The sequence below is a fragment of the Carassius auratus genome, chromosome 29, assembly GCF_003368295.1.
Source record: "Carassius auratus strain Wakin chromosome 29, ASM336829v1, whole genome shotgun sequence".
Classification (NCBI taxonomy): domain Eukaryota; kingdom Metazoa; phylum Chordata; class Actinopteri; order Cypriniformes; family Cyprinidae; genus Carassius; species Carassius auratus.
This window is the reverse complement of record NC_039271.1, coordinates 13,333,127-13,350,805: the sequence shown is the minus strand read 5'-3', so window position 1 is coordinate 13,350,805 and position 17,679 is coordinate 13,333,127. Positions and strand designations below refer to the sequence as shown.

Below are 17,679 nucleotides of genomic sequence, written 5' to 3'. Positions count from 1 at the left end.
TGTACACGTATACACAAAATCTGAGTCAATAAAGTGCCTTTTTTTCATCTTAATGACCCCAGGTCTATTTCTTCAATCCTCTTTGTGAGAGTGATGTGTGCTCTTGACAGAACCACAGCTAAAGCCTCACCAAGAGAGAGAGAGAGCGCTAGTGCAAAACATTCCTTTCTATCTCCTCACTGTCCCAGTATGTAACTCCCTCAGGCGTGAACATCCTCTTACTTTGTCAATCCCTCGTTCTCGGTCATCCTATTATAACAGTGCTTGCACAAACAGGGGCCAGAGGGATTCAAAGGTGGGAATATCTCCACGGTGACATCCTGGTCTCCATGTGAGCAGGTGCGTAGAACATGGATCCACAGTTCCTGGGAACTCGCTTGCCCTGGCTATGAGCTCAGTCAAAGCAAAACGGACCGCTCACCTTGACAAACACAAACAACCACTGGACTCTTTTACTCTGGATTTACAGCTAGATAGATCACTTTAGTAGTTATATACTTTGCATTCCATTCTTGAATCTGAATCTTGAATCCATAATTGTATTGGAAAGGATTCAGAGACCATCACTTGAATTTTCAAAAGACCACAAGGACTGGCTTGAACTGGTTGGATCTGTTTTGGAAATGAACAGTGCACAGACTTTATCCTTTAACAGGACGGAGATGGGAGAGATTCCAGAAAACTTCCAAGAACAGGAGCTGAACCATGAGAACACCACAGAATGTTCTCCCAGTGGCTTCCCGGGGGTTCCTCATGTGTGCGGACACGAGTCTGCAGCCCAGCGCTACACAGCAACACGCTTACTAGCAGGTTTTCCAGACAGGTAAGTCGAAGTTCACAAAGTCATGGAAATGTTATTGGGTCTCATTAACCAGATTTGTGCCACATTTTAAGCCCGTTTCTTTCTTTTTCTTTTTTTTAAATGCATTCAACTTGAAAAATAGATCCCTCCTTGTCATTCTATAATTAAATGTTCTTATCTCTAATCTTCCAGACCATCAATATTAGGGGGTTAAAATAGGCTTGTATAATTGAAGGGCTTAAAATCTGATGCAGGGTCAACAAAAGTTGACATTTAAAAGAGCTATTCCGGGCATAGCAGATTAGGTCTTCTCCAGCTGAAATGGAGTGTGAAGTCCTGGCCAAGTACAAATGGGTCAGAATTACTGAAATAGCTGCTGGTGCAGAAGGATATTCTGACCCACATATGGTGAGGTACATACAGTATAACCGCTTCACCTCTCTGTTGTGATGGGAGGAGACAAGGATCAAGGTTTTTAATGTCTACTGCCTCTGACACACACACATGCTACAATTCTTTGCAAATAAAGCCATGCTTATTATATGTACTTCCTTTAGACACACACACACAAACACACACCTAAATAAATGCTACAAATCCAAATGCAATTCCCATCTCACCCCACTGGTCCAAAAGCTCCCTGGATGATCATGGGATAAGTGTTCACATTAGCATTGCCTCTGACAATTTTGCCTGATGTCAGACTTAAAGTAAAAGATCAGGCCATTGGTTGCTTTAATAAAAAAAAAGATCATAATCTGAGTTGTTGAAAGCCATGCCAACAAATTTGGAATACAAATTTTTTTTTATTTTATGGTTAGCTACCCATGTTAATTACTGGATTGCAAAGCAAAACACACCAGACTTGATCACAAGTCCCATTAAAGTGCTATAATTGTTCTGTTTTTAAAAGGAGCTACATTGCAACGTCTAAACAAATGGAAAAGAACATGGATAGAGGATATTATTAACTTGTTACATATTGAAAGAACTTTCAATGGATGGCCAAAGATGCTACTCACGCCGTATCACAACCTTTTTTTCCTCAAAAAAAATTAGTTAATGCATACATTAAAAGACTACTTTAAACAAAATTAGTTTGGGCTTTCCCCTGGGCAAAATGCTGGGCAGTCAATGGATAGGATTTTAAATTTGCCTAAGCACGATCATCCTTCAGCAATTGGCATCAGGTAATTGGTTGTTGCTGACTTTTAAATCTAGCAGTGGTGCTAGACAATTACCAGAGCCACGTGTCCGGTCTCTGGTTATAACATTAGGGAATCAGGTCATTTGCTTCTTTTTGCATTTACTCAGGACTTCTCAGGAGAAGTTTTTAGAGAGAATATCATCCAAAAATGTATATTTTGCTCGTTAAATACATTAAAATGTAATGTAACAATGACTTGAATACAAAAGTATGATAAATAGGTTTTCTATTTCTGAATATGATGTTTTGATTTTTATGCTTTAAGTAAAAATGAGGTCTAACATTATACTAAAGAAAAGTCCCATTAAAATGTTGAAATTCTTAATAGAAGTGCTTATATTCTTACAAAAATAATGTAGTTAAAAAGTAATTGGACAGCTTTTGTTGTCAGTGTGGCCTAACCAACATTGACAAGTGACAAAAGGACCCCTGTTTAGACCGAGTGGGGGCTCAGTCTTCAGCTGGCTGGCAGAGCTGGCACTCACAGGTCACGTCACCTTTAGCGTACTGGCACTTTTTCCCTTGCGTAGCGCACTTCTGACATGTTGCCGGTTCTGAATCTGTGTCTGGGTGTTTTATAACGAATGCCGATTGAAGGAGTTTTAGTTAATGTGCTGGTCAGTGGTTTAGTTATTCTGAATGGATCTGTATAGTAGCATGCAGGCTACAGTCTGGTTAAGGCAGCAGGTTTAACTTTAATGATCTTTTAGCATCTCCCTAAATGCTCTGAATGGTTTTCTTTCTGCATTATATAGACTACACTACATTGGGAATTATAAATGTGTTTGGGTGGGTGGTGGTGGTTCCTTCAAGCACTTCATAACAAGTGCCACTTGGCTTTAAGGATGTTTTATTAATTAGTCCAATTGCTTTGATCCTGAATATTTAGTTACTGCTGCTTCGGTCCAACCAACTGCTTTTAAGCTGCAGGTTTAACACGTTTACTATGACTCTTACTTTCCAAAAAAAAAAAAAAAAAAAAAAATATATATAAATATATATAAATAAATATATATATATATATATATATATATATATATATATATATATATATATATATATATATATATATATTTATTTATTTATTGTTAATGTGTGTTAGCATTTTAGGGAGGTTTAATCACAATAAAATGCTCAAATGGCTGAGATCCCGACTGTTCATTTTCAGCCCCAAACTAAACGTGTTCCACATCACTTCATCAAGTCAATCTTTTAAAAGAATAAAGTCCTGTGAACAGATGTACAAAAAAAAAAAAGAAAAAAAAAAAAAGGATAACATTCCTGGAGCTTGGAAAACACAGAAAAATCTGCCATAAATCAATGGTTCCTGACAGTGGACTGCCAGCCACACCAACCACAATGTTTAGATACTCACTAAAATACTTGATACAGGTGCATCTCAATAAATTAGAATGTCGTGGAAAAAAGTTAATTTCTTTCAGTAATTCAACTCAAATTGTGAAACTCATGTATTAAATTTAATGCACACAGACTGAAGTAGTTTAATTCTTTTATTCTTTTAATTTTGATGATTTTGGCTCACGTTGAAAAAACAAAAACAATTCACCATCTTGACAAAATCAGAATACTTCATAAGACCAATAAAAAAAAAATGTAATTAAAAATGTTAGTGAATTGTTGTGAGTTTGCTGGCCAGTCAAGCACACCAACACCATGGTCATTTAACCAACTTTTGGTGCTTTTGGCAGTGTGGGTAGGTACCAAATCCTGCTGGAAAATGAAATCAGCATCTTCAAAAAGCATCTGGTTGGTAGAAGGAAGCATGAAGTGCTCCAAAATTTCTTGGTAAATGGGTGCAGTGACTTTGGTTTTCAAAAAATACAATGGACCAACACCAGCAGATGACATTGCCAAATCATCACAGACTGTGGAAACTTAAAACTGGACTTCAATCAACTCCACCCTTCCTCCAGACTCGAGGACTTTAGTTTCCAAATTAAATCCAAAACTTGCTCTCATCTGAAAAGAGGACATTAGACCACTGGGCAACAGTCCAGTTCTTTTTCTCTTTAGCCCAGGTAAGATGCCTCTGATGTTGTCTGTGGTTCAGGAAATTCCTTGACAGGTCTGTGTGTGGTGGCTCTTGATGCCTTGACCACAGCCTCAGTCCATTCCTTGTGAAGTTCACTCAAATTCTTGAATCGATTTTGCTTGACAATCCTCATAAGGCTGCAGTTCTCTCGGTTGGTTGTGCATCTTTTTCTTCCACACAGTTTCCCCCACTCAACTTTCTGTTAACATGGTTGGATACAGCACTCTGTGAATAGACAGCTTCTTTGGCAATGGATGTTTGTGGCTTATCCTCCTTGTGAAGGGTGTCAATTATAGTCTTCTGGACAACTGTCAGATCAGCAGTCTACCCCATGATTATGTAGCCTAGTGAACCAAACTGAGAGACCATTTTGAAAGTTCAAGACAACTTTGCAGGTGTTTTGCGTTGATAAGCTGATTGGCATGTCACCATATTCTAATTTGATGGACTATTTAGGGTCCTTGCTGTTGGGAGACAAAAGATTCTGCTTTAAACTGCTGGTGGGGGAGCATTATTGGTAGGTTTTTTGTTAAATGTGAGCCAAAAATCATCAATTAAAATAACCTTTATTCTTATTTCTAAGAAGACTTAAGCTACTTCGGTCTGTGTGCATTTAATTTATTTAATACACCAGTTTCACAGTTTGTGTTGAATTACTGAAATAAATTAACTTTTCTACAACATTCCAATTTATTGAGATGCACCTGTACACGTTTTTAGACGTTCTCTTGGCCTGGTCTCTTGTTCTCTATTGTCTTGAGAAAAGCGCTTTTGCAGTTATTAAATAAAATGCATCTAAAAATGGTGTAAACTTCAAAATGAAATATTTTGCCATATGCATTTCAAACCATATCAACATAGTAACGTCCTTGGCATCCTTATTTGACACTGGCCCAGATATTTACATGACGAATAATTATAGAACATGAATATAGACTGTTTCATCGGGCGCACGCGCCTGGACCTAAGTTAACTTCCGGTCTGTGTTATATTGGTCTGGCTGCAGTGCCTTCTACAAACGCAGTTAAAGCCAAGGTGATGAGTAAACTGAAGTTGGGCTCAGGTGGTTGTGCTGCGGGATGTGTTTCCCATACATTTCTTTATTTTTGGAGAGATCGCCACAATTTTAAAACTGATCGATTTTCAAAAAGGCTTTGTTAAACACCAGTAACGTAACATTACGTAACGTACTGCACGTTTAATAATAATAATTCCTTACATTTATGTTTAAATATCAAAACGAGGCACAGTTGTTTTTATATCGCTGTATTTCTGAAGGAGGGCTTGCATGTTATATGCCTGATAGCAGCGTATGGGCGTACCAGCTCTGCTTCCTTTACAGCTGTGGGGAAACCTCTATTTCTCGCGCTTTATGTCTATGCTTTAAAACATCTCCTGCTGGCAAATAATGAATTGCATTTTCATTAAGTCCGCCTGATCCACGCAGCAAACATATTTTGTTTGTTATCAAAAAATATCTACTCTAGAGGGACTTGACTGTTGTTATTGATTCTATTTGGAGTCTACCGGAAGTTAAGTTAGGTCCACAAAAGCGCTCACGCGCGTTAACGTTTGTTTATGTTGATGCCGTTGAAACCGTCTATACAGACTGATGTGGCGGTAATGAAAGAGTTAACCATGCCGTCACCACGTGGATGTGGAGCTGTTGAGGATATGACGCGGCGCTCTCCCTGAGCCTGCCTCGCTTTATTTATAAAGCCAGTCTCATCACTAAAAAAAACGAATTCTACGAGACCCTCTGAAGGACCCGAACACTGGGACAATAGTCTGTATAGATGAATTAACCCGTTTTCGATAGCACATTCTCCTACAGAAAGCCCTTTTCATTTTCCCATCTGACGCGCATCAGCTCCAGATACACGCGTGCTCACCTACAGAAAAGGTTTGAATTTAAATTTATTCGGGCATCATGTTAAATGCGCTTATTTTGTAATGTGTTGCAGGAGGAGCTCTAACAAAGACAGTAATCACCAGGTGCGTGTTTGCTTTTGATTTCGATAGAGACTCCGGGTTTCCCTGACTTCTATTTATTAATGCAACTCACTTAATGTAGGTCACCGGGCCAGTAGTGCGAGGCTGTGGATTACTGCATCCAAAGAGAAACATGAATTTACAAATGCAAAATGTCCGTTTGTTGACGCCTGTCTGTGGGTGGGCAGGTGTCAACATCGGTTCGTTTATTTTTATATCGCGCGTGCAGATGTTAGTAGGTCACGGCGCTGTGATATTTACATTATTGCAGCACCAGGATTGTAGAGAGTACATTTTAGTTATCAATTGACTGGGTTTACATCGTAAAACCTAAACGCTTTGCCTTGTTGACGCTACACGCCTCGCGACATGTGGTTTAACACAGACTGAATCTGGCTTCCTGTTTCCTTTTTAATTTCTAAAATTAAATATTATTGCTATTACCTCCAAAACAGAAAAATTAAAGTGCTGAGATTTAAAGTGAACTTGAAGTTGAGATTGACATTAATATTTAGAGACCGACAAATCGACCTATATTTGTCCATAATAAGACAACAATCATGGCGCGTGGCTGATACCATCCGCATCGAGTAGGCTAAAAACAATTGGTTATCAACTGATACTCGGTCACTGAGTCAATAAAAAAACAGTGGCGTTACCACTAGTACAGAGTAAAATACAATTTCAAATATCAGCCATTTCGGCCAAATGTAAGAATACATATATTAATATTTTAAAAGCTAATTAATAATATATTTAAAATAGTCTAAGGTATTAAAAACCGTTCCAAAAATCTACCGGTAACAGTCTAGGATTTCCAGATGTGCTTCCTTAGGGCCAGTTACTTGAAGAGTTCATCTCCAAAACATTTCTCTGGAGGTTTGTAGTAGTTTTAAACATCTTGATTGATTAGGCAGTTCAGGTGTGTTTGTTTATGGTTGGTGTGATTGGACACCATTTTTTTTTAATTATTAAGAGTTAATACTATGTAAAATGTGTTCTCAGGTTATCATTATATTAGTTGACAGCTACTACTATTTCTTGTTTTGATTATCTGATTGGTGGAGCCTTCTTTGCAGAATCATGGGTAATGTAGTTTTTCCTGGTAACAAACAAACAAACAAACAAAAAAACTACAACTACACACCTAAAAACATCGCTGATAAGAACAACAACAAAAAAAATCCTTGAAATAGTGCAAACTGACGGCTTCAACAAAAGCAAATACCATCGATTAATAACTTTCCACATCACACTAGGTCTGTCTTTTAGTAATTGTTAAAAATTAATTTCCCTATGGAGAAAATTAATGGGATTTTTAATGGGAAGTTCAGAAAAGATGCTAAATTTCAACATCTGTTTACTCTATAAACAGAATTTCAATATAAATACAGAGATGGTTGGACTTTGCTCGAAAGCAAAGTGGCAGATTAGCTATGACGAGAACGGTGCTATTTACAGCTTGTGTTTGTGCATTTCTCTTTCCAGTATGGCAGACTATCTGATAAGTGGAGGAACGGGCTATATCCCTGATGACGGACTGTCTGCCCAGCAGCTTTTTTCAGTTGGAGATGGTCTCACCTACAAGTGAGTACTTTTCATTGGGTTCCTCTCCCTACAGTGATACTCTGTGTGTATGTAATGGGCATCCACATTACAGATCAGAACAGCAGTCAGTCCGAGACGGACTCACGGCGGAAGAGCTTTGCTCTATGGGGGACGGTATGACTTACAAGTGAGTAATACGGCCCTTTATTTAAGTCATCGTCTTCTAGTGAGCTCAATAAGGCAAGCAAACGTTGCAGCTGTATACAGTCTGGATGGACTATTTAGGGTCCTTGCTGTTGAGAGACAAACAAAAGATTCTGCTTTCAACTGCTGGTGGGGGGAGCATTATTTTAACTGTAACCTTTGCCATATGTTAAATTAGCCTGGTTAGGCCAGGATATATTTATTTAATTTGCATGATGGATTTATACAAGCTCAAATCAAAGGGGTTTCTTAAAGGGATAGTTCAGTAAAAAATTCAAATTGTCGTCATTTACTCTCCCTCACGTCGTTCTAAGCCTATGATATTTAAAAATTGATAGCCTGAATGCACTGTAAGTCGCTTTGGATAAAAGCGTCTGCTAAATGCATACATTTTTTAATTTAATTTAAATTTAAAGCTGTATGGCTTACTTTCTTCTTTGGAACACAGCAGAAGATTTTTTGATGAACATTGGGATTTAGAACAACATTGCCTTTCACTTAACGGCAAAAAAAAACAAAAAAAAAACATCGTATTTACTTAAAAACATCATACAGGTTTGGAACGATGTGAGGGAGAGTAAATGTTTACAGTTAAATGTGGAAAAACAAGTGAGTCATGCAAATATATATATATATATATATATATATATATATATATATATATATATATATATATATATATAAAAAAATTGTACCCATAATGCATTGCAATGGCTAAGGGGTGAGATTAGGACATGGGGAGTTCACGAACAGTCTCGCCTTTAAGATTGACATTAACAAGGTGAAAGGTCCAGCTGAATAACAATCTTATCTGTAATGAAAAGCATGTAGGGATGCATTGTGGGCCGCATGACTATCCTCACGCTGGCATCATGTGAGGTGGGAGCACTTCTACACATGCACATACACACAGACAGGGACAGAGAAAACGGTTACGTCTGTAATCCCCCTTAAATCTGACACGGTGCGCATGTGGTGAATTGATTTGTGTAATGTATGCATGAGTGAGTTTGAACTGTTTTTTTCTTTGTATGGCATGTGACACATGAGGCTCAGACCTCTGTTGTACTGATGTGAGATGTCTCATCCCTGTGTTACTCTGCAGGCTTGTTGTAGGTCTTTTGAAAAATTATTTTATCAGAGATATTTCTATGTTTCCAGAAATATTATAAGGAATTGCACAATTTATAACATAAGATGACGTCGAGGCTTTATCAGTGTTTATTTTTTCTTTCTTTCTTTCCTTTTTTTTGCTGCTATAAAATGCACATTATCTGGAGTTTATTTATTTATTCAAAATATATTAAAATGTTGCAACAGGCACTATCTCGATGTATATCAGATTTAATTTATTTCACACTTTTATTAGGGATTTGGGGCTTTTGTTACAGAGAAAGTTGACCCCAAAATTTTAATTCTGTGATCATTTACTCATCCTAACGTCATTCAAAACCTGTATGAGTTTGTGTCTTAAGTAGAAGACAAAAGATGACATTTTGATACAGTTTATAACTGACATGCATTGTATGGACCAAGAACACTTGAGACATCTCTCTAAATATATTCTTATACATTAAAGAAAGTCAGTCATTCAGGTTGGGAAAAAACCTAAGGGAAAGTAAATGATAACAGACTTTATTTTTCATTTAAATAAAATCTCAATTATTATTATGTTGTTCTTCGAATTCTATATCATTCGGTCTAAATAAATTACAAATAAAACTGTTGTTTTAAATACATGTTCGGTTTCCTTGAAATGTATTTTGCAAGGCAAAAACCCCAGATGTCCACCCATAACAGCTGCCCATTGCAGCCGTATAGCTGAACAAATTGGGAGACGGTATAAAAATTCAACAAAAAATGCTGTTTGTAAATGTAGGTTTTAGTGGATCACCGTGTTACCAGGATTTGTTCAGAGCTGGTTGGTATAAATCTGTAGTCAGCGTGCCTGTGGTGATATTTGGCACAGTGTCCGTCTGCATATTTGGAGCTAGTCTGGCTTTCAGTCTGTACTGTCTTTGAGTCAAGTCAAGTTTACAGTCTGAGTCATCTAAAACTGAGACTTGTTGTTCCACCAGAGAGACCGAAGAGCTGAAAAAGTCAGCAAAGTCTGCTGTGAGTTTACTAACTGATTATTGTAGATGCTAATATATACATTGAAGACATTTAGGTCTGTAAACGGAACACAAAATAGCAAAGCAACATGACTTACTCAGTCACAATCATTCGGAACATATCTGACGGTTAATATAAAGTTATACAGAGCAGGATTCTGAACCAATCCAATTTCATTGTGGGCGGGGCCATTGCATTCACTGGGCGGAGCTACCGGCACTATACAACAAATAGAAACTTACATTACTGGAAAAAATGTCCATTCATTATGGCTTGTTGGGACAAATAATCAGATTAACGTGGATAAGAGCTTTTATCTCTTGATGCCACTTCAGTTCTAGGACATAGGACATGCTGTAACAAATATTGTTTCCCTGCAGCATTCCTGGCAGTATGAACAATTCTTGGATTTGTCCAACTAAAAATCCAGACTCTAGCACATTTAATCAGGACATCTGTCTGTTTTGCCTTCATGGCCTCATTTATTTAGTCTCCTGACGTTGACACCCAGTGTTGTTGATGTTTAGGGGTGTGTGTGGTCAGCTCATGTGGGCGCAGAGGAACCCTGCCCTGTTCCAGCTGACACAGACTCCTTTTTTAGCCCACCACAAGAGGAGAAAATATGTTTACGTCCTTTAAGTTGCCTCTGTCTCTCTCTTTATTTTTACGTATACATGAGGTGTTCAAAATTCATCTAAATTGTTTTTCTCTCACCACTGGGTTTTTGCACTCTGTATGAGGAGCTTTTTTTCTCTTGTTCTTATTAGTATTTATGTCATGAAAAGATTTATGAAAGATTTCCGAAGGATCATGTGACACTTAATACTGGAATGATGGCCGCTGAACATCCAGCTTTTCCTTCACAGGAAAAAAAATGACATTTAAAAATGGGAACATTAATTAAAGATTTCAGACATCAAACTTTTGAACGGTAGTAGACGTTTAAAATTGACTGTGTTTCTCTTAAAGGAGAATGTACTTGCTTTGATTCTTGGTGACTTATTGTTTTCTCTCTCTGTGTTTCTCTCAATTGCAGTGACTTCCTGATCTTGCCTGGCTTCATCGACTTCACCTCGGATGAAGTGGTGAGTCGTCTGGCCTGAGTCCTCCACACTTTCACTCGCTCACTCAGTTTGTTTTTTATAATGACGCGTTCGTTTAAACAGCCTGTCTGTGTTTTCTCCGCACTCACTATTTTTAGCTAAATGGCTGTCTCCTTTGTTTCATTGCTCCCTGGTTTTATTGCTTTTTCCTTTTCTTCATCATCACAACACATATTCTCTAGATTTTTTTTAAACAATAAAACAGTGGCATAATTTTGATGGTCCGATAAATTATGAATATCATTGTGGTAAACATTTTACTTTTTATTATTACAAAAAAAAAACCTATTGTTCAGTGTCACACATTTTGCATGTGACCACACGGATTGTTCCCTAATTGTGAAAATAGAACTTCACTTATGTTGCCTTATTTGACTTCTGTAATGCTTGATTTAGCGGTTTTAAATTTGCATCAAATCACTCGTGAATCAGCGGCTTTTTTTACCCTTAATTTGAATTGTGTTCTATTTTGCAAACAGTGCAATAATCCACCTGCACACATTAATAGTTAATGAACTGTGAGCATTCTGCTCTTATCTTTTTTTATATTTTTGCCTTCTGCAGGCAATATAGGGTTTTAAAGATCTCTGTATTGAGTATAATAGTGAATTAAATGAGATCAAAGCACAAACAACTGCAAGTGTGACTGATATTGAAACTGAAACTCCTGTTTGGGTTTGTATAAGCAGGTTTAATAATAGCTTTAATGTCTGTGCCTGACTTCACAATCTGGCCTTCACCGAAACATAGATTTGGGAAATTTCCCTCTGTGGTTTTCCCATGAGGCCACTCTTCCCCAGCGCTGTGAATGCAAAACCGTATTTTGGGAACTTAGGCCGTTGGTATTGACGAAGTGAAGGCTGTGAAGGGAATGCTTGCGAGCTTATCTGTGTAAGAGAAACACTTCTCAGAGCTGGTGTACAGATGAAGGTCGCGACCTTCACTGCCTACCCATCTTAACCACTTCCACCCACCTGTTTTTATTTTCATGCACTTTTACACACATTTAGGCATATATGTGGTATTCTTTGAATTATTTCTTTATGTTTTTTGACCTTTTAGTGTATTCATTTTAAAAGTTTAGGGTCGGTACAAAGTCTTTTATGATTCCCAAGGCAGCATGTTTTTAAAAAAAAAATCAAAACGAAGTAAACAGTAATATTGTAAAATGGTATTTTAAATTAAAATAGCTGTTTTCTATTTTAATAAATTTTAAATTGTATTTTATTCCTGCAATGCCATACTGAATTTTCAGCATCATTATTCCAGTCTTCAGTGTCACATGATCATTCAGAAATCATTCTAAAATGCTGATTTACTGCTCCATAAACTTGTTATCACGAATGTTGTAAACCGCGCTGCTTAATATCTTTTTGGAATCTGTGGTTCTTTGAATCCTTTGTGGGATTCTTTAATGAATGTAAAGTTCAAAAGAACACAATTTATTTAAAATGGGGAGAAAATGTTTTTTACATTAGAAATGTCTTTACGATCAATGTAATGCGTCCTTGCCGAATAATGGTGTTCATTTCTTAAAAATACTTACTTACCCCAGCCCTTAAAAAAAAAAAAATACAGAATTTGGGATTTTCCTTAGTTGACAGTTATAAACATCAAAATTAAAAGAAATAAACATTTGAAATATATCACTCTGTGTGTAATGAATAAATAATATACAAGTTTCACTTTTTGAATGGAATTGGTGAAATCAACTTTTTGATGATATTCTAATTATATGACCTGTGTGTGTGTGTGTGTATAGATAGGTACAGCAGTTGTTGATTATCTTCTGTCTCTATTGGCCAGACATGGGACTGTATAGTCAAATTACAGTCACTTCCGTCCTTTATTTAAGAGATCATAATTGTTTTATTCACAGTAAAAATTTTCTTACATACCTGTGATTTATTTTATGTAGGACCTGACCTCAGCATTGACCAAGAAGATCACACTGAAGACCCCACTCATCTCCTCTCCTATGGATACGGTTACCGAATCCTCAATGGCCATTGCCATGGCAGTGAGTACCTCTTAAATCCTTTTTATGGTTTACAACTGAACATCTGTCAATCATTAATTAGAATTTTCTGACTTGTTGCTCAGCTGATGGGAGGAATTGGCATCATTCATCATAACTGCACACCAGAGTTTCAGGCCAACGAGGTGCGCAAAGTAAAGGTAAGCGCGTCACCCTTCATAAATGTTTAATGTAAGGTCAGTGTCTTCTGTGTGTGTGTGCACACTTGTACCTGTTAATATTTGATGTCAAGGTCTCTGTGTTTGTGCCTGCAGAGGTTTGAACAGGGTTTCATCACTGATCCAGTGGTCCTGAGTCCTCGTCACACTGTAGGTGATGTACTTGAAGCAAAAGTTCGACACGGATTCTCTGGAATCCCCATAACGGAGACGGGCAAGATGGGCAGCAAACTAGTCGGCATCGTTACATCACGGGACATCGATTTCCTGTCCGAGAAAGACAATAACAAACCCCTTGAGGAGGTAAGGCTTGCACAGTATATACAGTATTAAGTATATACCGTATTTTCCGGACTATAAGTCACACTTTTTTTTCATAGTTTGGCTGGTCCTGCGACTTATAGTCAGGTGCGACTTATTTATAAAAAATTATTTGACATGAACCAAGAGAAAACATTAACGTCTCCAGCCGCCAGAGGGCACTCTATACTGCTCAGTGCTCCTGTAGTCTACACTGAAAACACAGAGCGCCCTCTTGGGGCTGTAGACGGTAATGTTTTCTCTTGGTTCTTGGTTCTAAATAAATGCGACTTATAGTCCAGTGCGACTTATACATGTTTTTTTTCCTCATCATTACGTATTTTTGGACTGATGCGACTTATACTTAGGTGCGACTAATAGTCAGAAAAATACGGTAGTAGCACACAATATATCATATCTCATGTCATCTTATCTCATCTCATCTCTATCCATCCCTCATGGCTGTGCATCTTTAATGGTTTTCCAGGCCATGACTAAAAGAGAGGATCTTGTAGTCGCTCCTGCTGGTGTCACACTAAAAGAGGCCAATGATATCCTGCAACGCAGCAAAAAAGGTGAGAACACCACAACATAGAATACAGTGCAGTTTTACCATCACAGCCCGCATATCAAATTCATTTCATTTGTACGTTTAGCAATCCCCTTCCACCCTCAAGAAACTCTACAAAATACAGTGTTTAACAAATTTAAAAGGTCTCAATAAGTGATATTCATTTACTTGAACAGGTAAACTACCCATTGTAAATGACAAGGATGAATTGGTGGCCATAATAGCCCGCACAGACCTGAAGAAGAACAGGGACTATCCTCTGGCCTCCAAAGACTCCCGCAAACAGCTGCTGTGTGGCGCTGCCATCGGCACCCGTGATGACGACAAATACCGCCTGGACTTGCTCACGCAGTCTGGGGTGGATGTGGTGGTTCTGGTAGGTCAAAGCCACTGCAGCTTTTCTGAACCAAACATCTTTCAGTCACTAGTTTTGGAAACCGAAATGAGTCGCAAATATTGAGATGTTTATTTGTTTTTCAGGATTCGTCACAAGGCAATTCGGTATACCAGATAGATATGATCCATTACATTAAGCAGAAGTACCCAGATCTGCAGGTCGTGGGAGGAAACGGTGAATATGGGATCAAAATACTGGCATTTCCACATACTTCACAGTTGTTCTGTCTAACCTCAGTCTCCGTCTCTCTGTAGTGGTTACAGCTGCTCAGGCGAAGAACCTGACAGATGCAGGGGTGGATGCTTTGAGAGTGGGAATGGGCTGTGGTTCTATCTGCATCACACAGGAAGGTCGGGACTCAGTCTCACACTTACCTACCCATAATTTCCCATATCGCCAAACCCTCAGGGCGGTCCGAGAGCATAATTGTTAAAATATCATCTTTAAAATTTGGATTTAAAGTCAAAAATAGTGTCACATTTCAAGCATTCATTGTATCTACACAAATTAACTAAATGGTGAATTTTGCCAAAAGGTGGTGGTGCATCCCTATATTTCACAACACACACACACATATATACATACTCACTGTTATGTTGCACTATTTCTTTCACATGTTAGCTTCATAAATCATGACGCGTGTCCATTTCTGATTCCTGCAGTCATGGCGTGTGGGCGGCCTCAGGGCACCTCCGTGTATAAGGTGGCAGAGTACGCTCGGAGGTTTGGGGTGCCGGTCATCGCAGACGGGGGCATCCAGACGGTCGGCCATGTGGTGAAGGCACTGTCTCTGGGGGCATCGACAGGTAATTGTTGTTATAATTCACTTTAACTGAAGAAATGTTGATGATAACATTGTGTCTGTTTACATGAAACGAGTGCATTCTGTCTGCAGTGATGATGGGATCTCTGCTGGCCGCCACCACAGAAGCTCCGGGCGAGTATTTCTTTTCTGATGGGGTGCGACTGAAGAAATACAGAGGCATGGGCTCACTAGATGCCATGGAGAAAAACGCCAGCAGCCAGAAACGATACTTCAGGTATGTGGTAGTGTGTGTTTTGTATACTTCACTATTCAAAATGAGAGACTATATTACTGAACAGTGTGCTGTATATACTTTATTCTGGCTGCTCTGACTCTGTATGCACTATGTAATGATATATTATCATTACATGACCTGGTTTTCTGTGCTGATTGGCTCTGTTGGCAGCGAGGGTGATAAGGTGAAGGTGGCTCAGGGAGTGTCAGGATCGGTGCAGGACAAAGGCTCCATCCATAAATTTATCCCATACCTCATAGCTGGAATCCAACACGGCTGCCAAGACATTGGTGCAAAAAGCCTCTCTGTGCTTCGGTAAGCACGTGTCAGTCTTTTATTACGCTTTCAGTTTGTGTCGAAGCACTATGAAAATTCCTACACCATTTTTATGCACGCATTCAGGTCCATGATGTATTCTGGAGAGCTGAAGTTCGAGAAGCGGACCGTGTCTGCTCAGGTGGAGGGTGGCGTTCATGGACTTCACTCGTAAGTCACTAGAGGGCACCAGTGCTCAACACTACCTTAATATGTCAAAGCTTTGATAGGTATCACTATCTCAAACTGCTGTTTTCACAGTTACGAGAAACGTCTCTACTAATGGCGCAGCCAGAACACTGAAGAGAAGCAGCGACCAAACACTTCAGACAAATCCTAGAACTCACCCCTCTCTGCCAGCACCCCGTTCTCCGCTCTTCACCGTTCCTCCGTCACGACCACCACAGTGAGAGATGGAGAAAAGAAGTGTTAAATGAGTTTGAGAACAGGACCACAAACTAATTCAGTACCCCCAAAAAAACATGGCGGTTTTGCACTCAAGGGAGCTTCAGGGTTAGCAAAAATCTGCTCGTTTGTGTTTTTGCATCTGCGTTTATGAGCAGACTGGCAAATGCAGGGTGGCATTTGCAGCGAATACTCTCAAAAAAAACTGATTCTGCAACCATGTTGATGTTTTCAAGTGTCTTTTTAGTTGGCATCGGTGTCTATATCACCATATCCACCTGCAAAATGATGACTGCCTTCGAACCTAGTTCAACTATAATCGAGGCAATCTTTTCTGTAGTAGATTTGTAACTACTGAAGATGCGGCACGATTATATTTGTTATTTTAGAAGGCAGAGGCACAAAATTGATGTCAATTTTATAATAGTTAAATGTCTATTGTATTATCGGTGGAAAAGGTTTCTCTACGTGCACTATCCCGCGTCCTATAACTGTGGGTACGATTCATCCTGAAAATAATTATACCAAAACCGATACCTGTAGAAATACATACTTGCTCTGAGAGTGATGATAATGTGTCCAGGCTATTTTTTTGACCCAAAAGCTGGAACTTGTACTGAAGGGTTTGATGATAATCAAGGTCAATTATGGATGACTTTTAATGCAGCCTTTGAGGAATTTTAACAAAGGACAGTAATTATGGGATCTGTGTTCATGCAGTTGTGACTCTGAGTGCTGTACAGGTATGACGAGTTTTCATTTGCATGCTGCAGTTTTCTTTAAGTGATGGTATCATTATTATTATATACATAACTGCCAAGCGCATTTTTTGTTAACTTTGACTATTTAATCTTCTATGAAAGAGCTGTGAGTATCCTGGTCTATCTCCGGTCTTCTGCCCTACAGCTTTGCGTGTTGTGTTAACCTGTGACACGCCTTGAATTAGTTTAGTAAGTGAAGGACACATTTGTCTTAACACAAAACAAGCCACTCATTCCTGACAGATCCTGTGGCTTCATACAACTGCCAAATGAAGCATGACAACCATATGAATTTAAATGAGTGTTTCTGTAATACATTTTCCGTACTATTTGTTTCGCTTTTTGCTGTTTATGCCAATTTTTCTTTCTTTCTTTTCATACAAATCATGCATTCTTTATCTTAGCATTAAATGTGTGCAATTATCCCAGCTGTACAAAATACTCTGTGTAACGATGTACAAAAGACATACTTGTCATTCTTTACATCAGCTTGATGTTGTTTGTGTTACTTTGCCCACAGTCACCGTCTCTGACAACTCAAGAGCCAAGTTTGTTTACCGCAGTGTACTCAACTGAGGCTGCATATCCTGTTCAGTATTGATGAAAAAAAGACATAAATAAAAATACTTATCAGTTATTTGGTTTGCCTTGTGTGTGTGAAATATTTGTG

At 38.5% G+C, this 17,679-nt stretch overlaps 1 protein-coding gene across 4 annotated transcripts; it reads left to right on the top strand.

Moving 5' to 3' along the window:
* Positions 1-275: 275 nt before the first annotated feature.
* LOC113048118 (inosine-5'-monophosphate dehydrogenase 1b-like) lies at positions 276-17,646 on the top strand. Of its 4 annotated transcripts, none has more exons than XM_026209664.1 (16): positions 276-823; positions 7,543-7,641; positions 7,715-7,789; positions 10,958-11,006; positions 12,943-13,044; positions 13,128-13,202; positions 13,317-13,523; positions 14,008-14,095; positions 14,268-14,467; positions 14,572-14,662; positions 14,743-14,838; positions 15,151-15,294; positions 15,384-15,528; positions 15,700-15,843; positions 15,931-16,014; positions 16,105-17,646. In XM_026209664.1, exons 1-16 carry the CDS (start codon positions 624-626, stop codon positions 16,124-16,126), a joined length of 1,821 nt encoding a protein of 606 aa, XP_026065449.1. In that variant the 5' UTR covers positions 276-623; the 3' UTR covers positions 16,127-17,646. The 4 variants fall into 4 exon arrangements, with proteins under 4 accessions (XP_026065449.1, XP_026065450.1, XP_026065451.1 ...); XM_026209666.1 differs by lacking the exon at positions 276-823 and adding an exon at positions 5,671-5,965; XM_026209665.1 differs by lacking the exon at positions 7,715-7,789 and having other exon boundaries at positions 279-823.
* The last annotated feature ends 33 nt before the right edge of the window (positions 17,647-17,679 follow it).